At 39.1% G+C, this 13295-nt stretch overlaps 1 protein-coding gene across 5 annotated transcripts in view; it reads right to left on the bottom strand.

Annotated features, from left to right (window-relative positions):
• Positions 1 to 3961: 3961 nt before the first annotated feature.
• PPP2R2A (protein phosphatase 2 regulatory subunit Balpha) overlaps positions 3962 to 13295 on the bottom strand; it is a 46074-nt gene continuing 36740 nt past the window's right edge. For all 5 annotated transcript variants that reach the window (XM_054804414.1, XM_054804415.1, XM_054804416.1 and 2 more), the window contains 7 exons: positions 10080 to 10245; positions 9439 to 9551; positions 9013 to 9190; positions 7911 to 8075; positions 7225 to 7394; positions 6314 to 6405; positions 3962 to 5056 (listed from right to left, as the gene is read on the bottom strand). In XM_054804414.1, the coding sequence (XP_054660389.1) occupies positions 4777 to 5056; positions 6314 to 6405; positions 7225 to 7394; positions 7911 to 8075; positions 9013 to 9172 (867 nt within the window). In that variant the 5' untranslated portion in view covers positions 9173 to 9190; positions 9439 to 9551; positions 10080 to 10245 and the 3' untranslated portion in view covers positions 3962 to 4776. The remainder of the gene's footprint in view (positions 5057 to 6313; positions 6406 to 7224; positions 7395 to 7910; positions 8076 to 9012; positions 9191 to 9438; positions 9552 to 10079; positions 10246 to 13295) is intronic.

The following is a 13295-nucleotide window of genomic DNA, read 5'->3' as shown; positions in this document are numbered from 1 at the left end:
TAACCCGATCTACTTTGCCACCCTAACATGCACAGGCTAGCATCATGAGTATTTGTCATCTCCATTGTTCAGGAAGCATTTGCTGTAATACTTGTGGCATGAATATTTATCAGTAAAGTGGGACTATTAAAATTTCTGAGTCAGAAATAAATTGATCAAGATTATAGAGTGAGTCAGTGCAGAGCCAGAAATAGCATTCACAAGTCCTGACTTTCAGCCCTGTGCTCTAACCACTACAGAGGTTCCTTACGGCAGTTGAATGATGTAATTAATGTTTGTAAAGTAATTTGAATACTTGGATGGAAAATGCTGTGACAATAGCAAGGTTGGAGGGACAGAAAACCACGTTAATAGAAGAGAAACAATAGCCATAAAGTCCTGGGAAAGGTCTTTTGTATTGAAGTGCAATAAAAAGGCTTTTCTTTTAGAAAGTTATAAAAAGCTTTAAGTTGATGGAAATCAGACAAGTAACAAGCCACCTGATTTATCTCAAAGACCTGAGCCAAACCAATCCCACTGATTTATTCTCATGGTTTCAAGGTGTTCTAAATGTTTGAAACAATTTAAGTAAAGAATGATCTAAAGTCTTAAACTTGCAGCAATGACTTTTATTTTCTTCATTTAGTATGTATTTATCATAGACTCATAGAATGGTTTGGGTTGGAAGGGACCTTAAAGATCATCTAGTTCCAACCCCCCTGCTGCGGGCAGGGACACCCTCCACTAGAATTTATGTACTAAGTAATATGCCCCAAATCTAAAATAAATAAATGCTAACCTGTTGCTAAGATGCACGCCACCACAGCATCCAGCAAACACAAAGGCAGTCTTTTCCCTACACGCCTCAGTTGGTTCCTTTATGCTGGAGGTAGCGATGATGTGTACTAGAAACGCTTTTCTTGTATTTTATATTTAACAACTATCAAACATACAGTCCTTGCAGACAACCGGCGATTCCAAAGATGACTTTGAGGGATAGTCACGACATCTAGCTTGATCCCTTGCATTTTTGAAGCACCCACCTCTCATTGGTGACATTTTGCCTCCTAGTGGAGAGCACCAACACAGAAAAACCTGCATCAGAAAAAACTGCGAGTGCCGTTTTCTTGTAAAAGAGAGGCAACAGGTGAACCGTTTGCAAAAGGTTGAGATTATTAAAATTCAAGGGTTGGTAGTGTAGAGAAATGGGATTCCTGCTGCACGTTACTCCCACCTGTATCACAGTAGAAAGAAACACTTAACTGTGTTTATTCCCGCTACTGCTATCACTTTCTTCCACCGCTCATTTTTACAAGCTCAAACCTTTCTATACCACGTTAAATAAGATGTTTGCTAAGAGCAAACATACAGACATCATTCAGGCCACCGAGTCATTACACAGCAACCGCGGTTCCAGCACACCTTTCCGCACCCCGACTCAATACACCAATCCTTGGATTTACACCATCTGGTTACATGGGAAAGGGGAAAAGGAAACATCTTCTGTTCGATTACAGTCAGAAGTGTACAGTGTGCACAGGGAGCCTACGCACGTTCTCTGCAGTCCGAGATGAAGAGCTGAAGACCAGTGCACAAGATTTCCTAGCTATGTCGTTCCTAAGAACACGCAATTCCAGAAAAATTAGTATTCCATCATCCAGCAGCCCCTCTCAAGAGGGGAAAAAAGTACAGCTTTCTGCTTATCAGCACTAGCAGCTTTTTCCAATTAGGTTGAGACTAAACCAGTATTTATTTAAATTTTAAATGCTAGAGTATAAGTTAGAACAGTAAGGGGAAGTAGGGTGTTCCTGCATAGTCAACATGTTTTCAAGGCAGCAGATGCTTCTTAGCAGGAAAATGGTGGAGGGACTTCAGCCACAGAACTTTGCTACACCTTGGCATTGTACCAGTCGGGTAACTAAATTACACTGAACTTTAATTGGAATTACCCCAACGCCCCCCTGCCTGGCAGGCTATCTAATCACAATACAGAAGCTAGCAGAACCAGGTGTCATTCAACATGCAACAGGGAAGAGATCAGCAATTGCAAAGATAGCTGTAAAAAGAGAAGAGGGACAGGAAAAATGATAAAAAGTCAACCTGACAAAGTTTATTCTATGCATACTTTTATTAATAAAATATAAGATTTACAGCATATTTCAATGGACAGTGTGTGCTTAGAGAGTTATCTAGCTGAATAGTATGACACCGAAGTCAGTAGCTGGTTTCAGTGAGGATAAATTAAACCTCAGATGACATGCCAGGGATCACCGCTACTGACAAAACCAAAAATATCTTTCCCAAGACTAGCTTTAAAACCCCAGATTCCATCCCAACATGCACAGCTGAGGTCCGAGAGGCAGTTTCGCTTGAATGTAGTATTGCTAGAAGGCTGCGCTTTGTTCTACATGAAATCTACCTGTTAAGCTCTTGTGTCGTCCTCACATCCTCGCTTCCTTTTGTGTCTGTGCTAAGCAACTTTACAGGTATTCAGTGCATCATTTGGGATAAAGATACACACAAGAGCAGCAGTCTTAATACCACAACCCTTGGTCTTCCCAAAATAGCAGTCATTAAACCTACGCATTCTTTGCAAAATGGAGGTGAATTGTACCAGCTCTGATGCAAAAGAAGAGTCTAATTACCTCTTTGCCCTTGCAATAAGAATAAACCTTGGCCCCAATCCTGTGAACACCTATAACACATGATTAACATTACTCAACAAGTTGTTTCCTTAACTATTAGCAAGTATAGTCATTTGAGTGCCTACTAGTTTATTCACCCATTGGAAAACAGTTGCTGTCCCTGGGGCAGTTAAATTTTTTTTACAAGGCTAACAGGTGAAAAAAAAAGTAAAATCCTTACAAAGGCTCATGGTCAGGCATGCATGTTACAAGACAAATACTGTATTTGAGAGAACCAGATCTAATAAATATTAGAATTTTTACATTTTCAAACCACTGCACAAAGACTTAAAGAAATTAAAGTATGGTTGCAATAGTAGTCTTGTTAACAATCTCTAACCCAGCCATAATTTTACAGCAGAAAGAGTATCTTAGTTGATCAAATAATAGAGGCATTATAATAACTACCTATAACTAAGCCACAGAAATAATTTAAATATAGGTAACTGAAAAGTGAAAATTCTCCCAGTCAAGGTAAGTTCACAACGACTTCAAACTTCATTTTGAACATTTCCATGAAGGAAGAGTAAACCTAAAAGCACAATTGGCAAAAATATCTGGAGGTAAAAACTCATGAGCCTTATAAAGCATCAATATGTAGTTCATCTTTGGATAAGCCTTATTTGCTGAAGAGTTTAAATCTCTCAAACAGCTACGAACACTTATGTCATGCAGCTTCTGTACTCCACGTATTTTCTGATCGCTGCACCATTTAACATTTCTTTAAGTGCAGTAACTTTGCAAAGCCAAAAGCCAGAAGAAACACTTGCAAGGTAAAACTACATTTCCACTCAGTTACTGATAGCAATAAAATACAGAAAATAGAGCATCTCAGAATGCAGTGTGGTAGTTACCTACGTAACCACTTGGTATTTTGTACAACAGAACATCGTACTGCCAGACAAGAATTCAGACAACTTTTTAAAAAGCCACAGGGGACTTCGTACTCTAAACAAGGCATTAAAGGTATTGTATCCTAAAACAAGGCATTAAAAGAAACCAGGATGAAACTAATCATTAAGACATTAGTCCCATAAAATGGATTTTGAAACCTGAAAATTCTATTACCGTTCCAATTTAAGTAATAGTTTAAAAAAAGAGCCTTCGGGGCTACTGGAACAGTAACTGACCTGTTCAGATTACGGCAAAATCTGACAGCAGTTTATGGTTTTGACAGGGAAGTGGTCAACGCATACAACGGCTGGTATTCTTGTCATTCATGAAAGAATGCAAATACTTGTGAAATCCCTCCCTCTCTTCATTCCCGTGAAAAATAATTAATACTGGTTAAAATCATTACAAAAAACATCATTTTATTTTCATGCATCTAAGGTAAAACACAGAGTATTTGTATAAAGAGGTAGATTAAAAAAAAGAAAACAGATTCTCCATTCTTTGTCACTTTTATTCAGTAGTTTGTTTTTTTTTTTTCCTTATTTTCTCTTTTTTTTGGTGCCAGACATGGCAAGGAGTGATTACAGTCAACTGTTTATTAAAACATTTGTTGCAACACAGACCCCCTTTACCACTGACCCCAAGCGGACCCATTTCATGTGCTTTATTTTGTGGTTTGTTTTTTTTTTTTTCTATACACCACCACCAAGGCTAGGTGGAGGGGGATGAAAGGGAAAGGGGGAGTCCAGGAGGCCAGGAGGAGGAGGAATGCTACAAGCCACAGCAAGAATGAGCTGTATTTAATAAAAAAGGGGGCCACGAATGATACAGTAATGAGGTTACACAATTAAATCCCATAGCATGATTGAAGGCTTTCCCTGTGTCTGACGTCATCACAATGGAAGGCATAAAAAGTGGAGTAAACCGATGTTGATACAGTCCAATCTAGTCCATTAGGCAAGATGGTGCAAGTAGTCATTTAAATTAAAAAGTGCCCTATCCTCACCTAAATGGCTAGCAGACATGGAGAAGAACACAGTGATGGATCAACAGAGCTTTCTCCATGTAGCTATAAAAGTGTGTTGTCATATGGCACATTTTTAAACACTGGAAAGGGGTGCCATAATGGACCTCATTCTCTTTCGTTTACAGGTACAAATGCTAGATTCAACTATTTCAACTATGCAGGAAGTGGACTCTTCAGTTAGGAATGCCAACCCTAATTCATTTTGTCTTGAAATATATACAAGTTGTTTGTAGTAGCTACAGCAATGATGTTTTCCTTAGGATGCCAGGCTGTGTGTAGAATCTTCTTGTTGAAGTCTAGGCTGTCAACACTGATTTCATCCTTCTTTCGCTTACCGCTTGCACATACTTTACGTGGCTTCAAAACCGTACGGGGTTTATTGTTTTCCCGGGATGCCTCTAAAGTGATGTCTCGCTTTGTGTTTCTGTCAAACATTCTGAAGAAGTTGTTGTAAGATCCTGTCATGACAATGCTGCAGAGAGGGGGAAGGAAGAAAGGAAGGGTTCAGTTGACAATAACCTCTCCTTTTATTAAACCTGAGGGTCCCCACTAAGATCATGCCTTAGTATACCAGCAGAAAGCAGGCATCCTTGCCCGTACCCCCTACAATCTAAAGTGAAGCTACAGCATTTGAATGTTTTATAGATTTTTAAAAAGGTATCGTTTTCCTTAACTAGACCTTTTAAGGTACACACTTTGTTATCTAAGCACTTCAATTTGAATGCCATCATTCAATTTGCTTCTCATGCACACATGGGGGAAGTGATCTAATGAAAGCCAAATACATTGGATTTTTAGCCATGTAGTTTTAGTTACACACAAGTTGTGTGAGTTTAGGTACTAACGTATGTAGTTTGTGACAATACCTTATAGGAGATCCTTATTCTGTATCAACTCTTCAGTAAGACAAATAGACTTAGAGGTTTCCCTGTCCTTCCTTTGCCTCAAAAAATACTTGGACAAAGTTAAAAAACTCAACAAACTGACAGTACTGACAGGGGTACAAGGAGCTGATAGAGATCTAACAAATAAGCAGTTAATGATTAACACAAAAGCGATAGCTGTCTTCAGTGGTATCATTGGCTAGTCAACCATGCCCCAGTGAGGCAAACTTGACAACTCATTCTAAGAAAGAAAATTCCTAGAAGGTTTTTCCCCAGCGTTCCACCTTTTGACAAGGCAGCTTAAATACAGACACACAACGTCGGTTCCCCGGCAGGCCCAGTGCAGATTCCTGCAGGTAGAGCACACAATCAGACGACATTCCCTTATTCCCATACAAATCATTCCAAAGTCGGATCATAGCAGATGCCACAGCAAAACATCCCCAAAACCACACACCCAAAAAAGTTCAACACTAGGGATAACAAACCTAGTGGATTAGGGCATCAGTAGTATTCCACAGTTAAAGTTTGCAGAAACCCATCTCTAATCCTGCTGCTTCGCACATCTCTCCAATTTAAGCGGCTGGAACACTTGATTAATATTTCACTCTGGCAAAGTGACAAAACTCAATTTCTAGTCAAATTCTACGTCTCTTTAGAGCACTAAGGCAACTCTGTAATCCTGTGCTACAACATCAAGGGTTAAGAGCTAATATACATGCGTTAAAGCCTACTGAAGTACTAAAATATTAACCAGACAGATATTTGAGATCGTGCTTCAAATTGCCCACTTGAAGAATAACTTGTAAAAGTCTTAAGTGCACATAGAGAAGATTTCAACTTGCCTGTCTGATCCATTCCAACAGCATTCAAATTTGTCAAAAATGCAATCATTCTCATACAGTGAGCAAAGTTTACTTCTGAGGTATTCATGCACCTAGGAAAAAAAAAATCAGTTAGATGAACTGAATGAATATTGAACTTGCATACCTGTAAAATAACCTTCATAGATCCCACCCCAAAAGTAATTAAGTATCTAACAGTGCTTACGGCCTATCCACACGAACACGCACAGCTCCCTCCCTCTGACCAAACACATAAAGACCAAAATGAACAGATGCAAGAATTAACATATTCTCTCTACAGAGATTTCAAATGATCTCAGATAGTAGCCAGTCACTTGGGGTGGGGAACCAGATGTTTCCCAAAACTTGGCAGTTGTGCAGAATGCTTCCCCTCTCCAAGCAGCTGTCATACCCTCACCACCCTCTCAGATATCTGAAAGGATTTATCAGACTTTGCTTATTTCTAAAAATCATGCTTTGCTGATCTTCCTCCTATGTATGATGAAGAGAATCCCTTCACAAATTTTCTTATAAAGAAAACACCACAGCAATTTTCAGTGCTGGCTAAAAGCATTTTCTGCAGAGGAAATATTTTACCTCCCATTTTCTCCAGGAAAGAACAGGAGATAATAAAGTCAACTGAAGGCTCTAAGAGAGATGTGCTGAAGATTACCTTTCCACATCTCCACTGTGTAAGAGGGAGGCTTTTTCATGCCCAAACATGGCTTTGGGTTCTGCAGTCAGCCTGCAAATAGCAAGATCCTTTAGCACATGTGTGGAACCCACAAATCTCACTGACGCTTTGCCTAGACATAAGTGATCTATAGACAAACATTTAACTGCTGCATCTTAGTAAGACTCAGCATCCTTCAAGGTTTTAATTTCTAGCCTACGTGATCTTCACCAAATACCTGGTATGTTTCCACAGGTCTATTTTCCATATTTAAATCCCAGATCTTCACTGACAGGTAATCTCTAGTCATCATATATCGACCACTATGGCTAAATTTGACATCAGATATGGAAGAGATGATTTCAGAGAAAAATGATCTGTTGCTAGGATCTTCTGGTTCTTCAAACACTGTACAAAAATAAGATGGGCATTTCAAGAGGTAAGTTTATGTCTCTTCCAATACAAGATACACCCAAATTGGGTTAACATTTTCTCAATAAGCTTGCCACATTGGGCTAGTCTGCCTCCATTATATACAATAATTTTCAACCAGAAAGCTGTGTAATGTAATTGTCATACTCTGAAATATTTTATTTTTGTAGAAAGTCAAGGTCAGCTTCTAAATAAGTGAACTACTCACTAATATTTGGAGTCTTCATTCACACATGTAGGATATGAAGCATCAATTACAGAACAAACTCAACTAGTACACAGCTTCCTGAAGTCTGCAGAAAGCCATTCCTCATCTTATTGTCTATGCAGACTCCTCAGCTTAAGATGCTAATAATTTTATTCGCTACTTTGGCAAAAAATGAATGAAGTTTTAAGATTTCCTTAATTTTAGGTTTTAGATCTATAGAAATCCAATACAAATATACACGTACTTCCACAAAAAGACAACAAACAATGCAGGACAGAACTTACATTTTGAGTGCCTGTCACAGAGTGCTGACGCTCTCATATCGCAGAGACGAATCGTTCCTTTACTGCTGCTGTATACAAATGTATTACAGCTGTTTGGGTGGAACTCTGCAGCTGTTATCACCTCTGTGAGCTCTTCCATGTTGGCAGGCTTAATATCTACAATATCTACAGCATTTGGTTAAGAAATTTTCTCCAGTTTTCATAACTTAGTTTTCAGCTTTAAATGTATTCAGCAATGCTTCTTCAGTTCAAAGTATCTCTGAAATAGCCAAACAGAATTAAAACAAGCCAATAAAATCAAAATAATGCTTGAAATTTGGAAGCATGACAAGACTTCCATGCCAAGGACTGTGGGACCCAGTCAAAAACCAGATAAAAGCTATAATTAGGTGCCACAATTTGTCTAGAAAGCAAGACCGTAACATCACGTTCTGTATCAGTTTGAGGCTAATTCTTACAACAGCAAAAGCTTGCTTATTTTTTTGCTCCACTTCAGCAGCAATTAATTCTATACTATATATACACATCACCCAGTTTTTTTCACACAGAACTTTATTTTGCTTAAATTCTAACTGCACTACCACATTATAAAGACAGCAGGTGTGATTTCTGCTCAGGATCCTGCTGATTTGTCCACAGATCTGTGCTCCCAGCAACAGGACTGAACATGTATTCCTGTGATCCTACTGCCTGCAACGTTTGCAGGTGCCCATGTGAGAGGGGCCAGTGGTTAGGTCAGAAGGTAAGAAAGAATACAAATTGTTGAGATAAGGCTGATACTGCTGACTTGCTTCTTACCGTAAAGTCAAGAAAACTTTAACAAGATAGTTTACTGCCTTCCAGAACTGCTCATCTCACTTGAAACCTTAAGCTTTTTTCTACTTTAAAAGTGTTTTTCACCATGCAAATGACTGCTTCTCCTTATATGGCTCATGCTGAGCTACCTCTCCAGAAGTAAAAGTCCTTACAACTACTAGGGAGAAATAACCAGGATATGGAAAAACGTGCTATACAGAAAGTTCTTCACGGAAGGAAATAAAATCCAACAGTTTTGTTGTAACCAAACTGTTCCCATCATACGAAACAATGCAAAAAAAGATACTAAAACTTCTGTCTGTAATTTCTAGGTGCCACAGGTTAATCCGCAAGTCATCTGCGGATAAGTACGTTTCATAATCACTATTAATGGAGATGGAATTGATGTGATACGTGTGAGCATTGGCAAATATTCTTCGTGGACTAGCTTCAACCATGAGGTCCATGGGCCTGAATACTGGCACCTGCAGAACACAAAGCAATGGAAGTTTGAGAGACAGATGTACTACAAACACATTAGCACTCATAATCACAGTCCGTCACTACTCCAAACCAATTAAAATATCTCAAAATCACCTCAGAAGTAAATGTGTCTGCCAACTGGCATGCCAGAAAATGTAAAGTTAATAATCTGATGGGGCAGTTCCTCACTGAGCCACAGGCTAATTGGTGCGCCAGGAGCGGGGAGAGGAGAAATGAGTGAACTACTCACCCGTAGTGTTGTAACTGTAGTAGGATCCCTATACCGTCCATCTTCTTCCTTTAAATTATAACCCTCTGGTCTTTTGTCCCTTTCACTGATTTTCCATAACTTTATTGTTTTATCTGAAATAAAACAGCCACAGTTTAAAATCAAAGCTCTAGCAAAGATACCTATCTTCACAGTTGATGCATTTTAACATGAAGCCTTCAAGACAAGACCACCTACGTGTACCAAAAAAGACAAAAATACTGCTTGGAGAAAACAAGACAAGTTAAAAAGCATTAAAAGATCTCCTCCACAGTTCTTTTTATAAAAGTTAAAGCAAATTTCAGTTAGAGTCAGGACTGTTATGAATGACTAATATAAGCTCTCACACAGTTAAGTTATACACATATGAAGGTACTATAAAGGAACCAAGCCAGAAATAACTAATATACCACCCCACGTTGTGGGGCTTCTGTATCCAGGTAAGACAGAACAGCAGTGTAGTTAAACAGCGCAACTCCTGTGTAGCCACATCCTACGTACCCACATTTAAAACCAACTTGCTTCCAGCCTTTTGAAAGTGGAGAGGATTAGACAAAATCCTAATAGTGAGCCTATGGAACAATAGGTTACTGTGCAAAAGTAACTATTAAGTCATAACTTACCGTTTGTAGACAATAAAAACTGAGCAGCATTTTTCTGGGGTAACCACCTAATTTTGTTGATCTTCTCTTCAATTTCTAAACTTTTCAAGTAGTCAAACTCTGGTTCATGGCTTTGAAAGGTACTGTAAACATTGTATTCTCCCCTACTGTGAGACTGCGTTTTGTTCTAAAAAGAGAATACATGATCAAGATATGTATGCAACGTACAGAATGCTTTTCAAGGCTGCAGGCAGAAGCCAGAACTAGATATTTATGCAGCAAGATATACAAACTGCTAATTAGCATAAGAACAGGTTAAGACTTCTACACTCTATTGTTGCCTCCACCACATTTTCCGCGAGTATCCTTTGGTGTACAACTTGCCTTATTTTAACGAGCCTGTAGAACAGATGAAACGAGCACTGTCTCTTTTGCAAGAACTTGATTAGAGTTTCTACTATTTTGGCTAAGAAAGCATCAGAGAAGAGAGAGTTACCACAGCAGCTTTTGATTCCTGAAGTTTCCAGAAACTCCCCTCAGCCACATGAATAATATTTCCAGCAAGTTCTCATATTAATTCCAAGCAGCTGAATGTACAAACTAACATTTTCCCTAAACATTCTAGGCATTGTAAGTTTTCTTCTTTTAAAAAAACTGAATCTTCATCATTCTCTCACCTTTAATTTTTCCACCTTTGTTTTTTTTTAGGGAGAATAGTGTCCAAGAGAACTACACAGCCACACATATGGGAAATCTACTCTGTGGGTAAGTGTGGCTTGCTAGGCATGTTATGAAAATCCCACATCACCTCTAAATTTATACAAGCAGCTCCACTATTCTGGTTTATAATCTCCACGTTCCCTGAGACCATCTAAACTGCTTAAGCAGCTTCTTCCTCAGTCTGGAGATTAGAGGCAAAAAGCTTAACACCTCTGCTGAATAGATCTTTGACATTAAAAGTCACCTCTGCAGTTAGCCTGTTCAAGATGGAACTGTTTGGAAAACTGAAGCACCTCCAAACTTCCATAATTCCTCTTTCTACAAGCTTGTTTTAGGTAGTGGCTTCCTAGCACTAATACTGCACTGCATGGACTGAACCTAAATTCCCTCCAAGGGGTAAGGTGACAGAAAACTGGGGCCATTTCCGAAATAGTGGCTCACTAGGTGTACCTGAAATGATTTCAGGCTTAATTTTGTATATATTCCTACTCCACCTGTTTCAAGAGGTTGCACCATCAGATGCCTTTCCTGTGGTATGTTCTCAACTAGAGACTTTGCTCCTTCCTTCTCTTCTGTGTCTCATGTCCATCCATTCATTTCATCCCTTACTACCTCACTAACGCACACTTGTTGATAGGATCCTTGCTAACCCACATTAGCCACATTCCTTGCATCATCATTATCTCTTGCTCCATACCCTTGCATTCATAGTGGGCAGGAATGCTTACATTTTACAATAAGCAGACAAAATGCTTAGAAATAAAATTTGGCATGAGAATATTGTACCATATCTATCATTTATAGTGGTTTTCCCACTCCAGAGGGAGGGAAGGAAGGGAGGAACTTTGTTCTAAGTTCGACCCAACAAGTGAAGCAGGGTCACTGCATGGAACAGGCGACTTATAAAAATCTATCATGCTTTAGAGAATGCTGGTCATGATTCAGGGAGCTTTCCTTCAATTCCATACCTACCATAGTGATTGAGTCTTAAATACACTTCTTGTGTATTCTAGTAAAACTCTACAGGACTCGAATAATACATAAAAGCAACAATATATGAAATCCATCCTTGGGATAAAAGCAGTATTTAAACCATCAGACCATCTCATGGCACTCAAAAAAAAAAAAATCAAAATAAGAAGAGGTGTTGGCCCAAGTGCCTTATGTTGAATTCCAATTTAGGTAATTACAGGCTCCCACGCAAATTCCTCCTTCAGTTTCAATTAGATACAGTATTCATTTCCTGCCCCATACTTACGTAATGTCACTTGCTTCGCATTGCAGAAGGGCCACCACATTCCAGCCCAGAGGTGGCAGCATTTGGCAGGGGATAAAGTTACACAAGCTTGTACAACTCTATGCAGACCACTTGTGTTTTAGTGTTTTTCTTCCTATACGTACGGTCTGTAAAGCACTCGAATGCAGTGTGATAGAAGGTGGTACATAAATCTAACTAAAACCACATAAAACTTGCTCTAGACAGTTGTGCCTGTGGCATAACTAACTACTAATGCATGAGGGAATCAAGTCCCCATTGTTCATTCATTCCCTAAACACTGAGAAGCCACATTATGCCAAAAACAATTCTGCGCAACTTAATCTGATAACCCAGGTGGTTCTTGCTATACCAAGATTCACCAATTGTAAGGGTATGAGCCATGGGTTGTGTGTCAAAAACAGAAGTGGTCATTTAAAGGCTACGCACTTGAGAACAGACAATTAGCTATTCAAGCTTTCAGCTACATTTAAGGATCCTGAAAGGATGCAAGCTAAAACTCAAGAGTTTTAAAAAAAAAAAAAAACAAAACAAAACACAACAACAAAACTCCACTCCAAAAACACCACAAGAATTTGTGCCTGAAACTACAGGAAGATTACAGTAAGGACACTCTATATACTCTGTTCATCTCCAACTCCAGCCAGAGAATCTTGGGAAGAGGCCAGTCAGAAATGTCCCAGTAGGTGGCACCAACTGACCGCGGGGATTTATTTGTGAAGGGAGGGTCCTGCTCACTCCCAGTTGCCTGTGTACCAGCAGAAAAGCAACTTGTTCTGGAATTCTTAAGGTTTAGGATTTTTAGAATTGAAATGGACTGAAACACTAAGGAAAGAAGTAACAGCATGACTTTTCTAGACAGTGATATGACACAAAGTGCCTTTTTATCCTCTCCCTGAAATAAATTCTAACCAAGTCAACTTCTAACTACAGCCTCAGTTAAAAATCAAGCACTCCATCTCAGTGTTCCCACCTTTAACATGGGAGTAGAGGCCCTTTCCTAGCATTAGAAGATTTGTCTGTAGAATTCTGCAAAGACCAAAAGAACAAGTGTAAAATGGAAAGATACCTTCACTACTGATTTTACCTGATTGGTATCAGAATGGAAAAGGGCATCTTAGGTCACAGTTACATACTCACTTAAAGGCAACTTTTATTTCCCAACTACAGTGAAATCTGAAATAACGGTCACAGCCAAGTAGAGTAATTGTAAAACAACCAACTTCAGCATCCCCAAGGTC

This window comes from Grus americana, chromosome 26 (genome assembly GCF_028858705.1).
Source record: "Grus americana isolate bGruAme1 chromosome 26, bGruAme1.mat, whole genome shotgun sequence".
Lineage (NCBI taxonomy): Eukaryota > Metazoa > Chordata > Aves > Gruiformes > Gruidae > Grus > Grus americana.
This window is presented reverse-complemented; position numbering and strand designations above follow the sequence as displayed.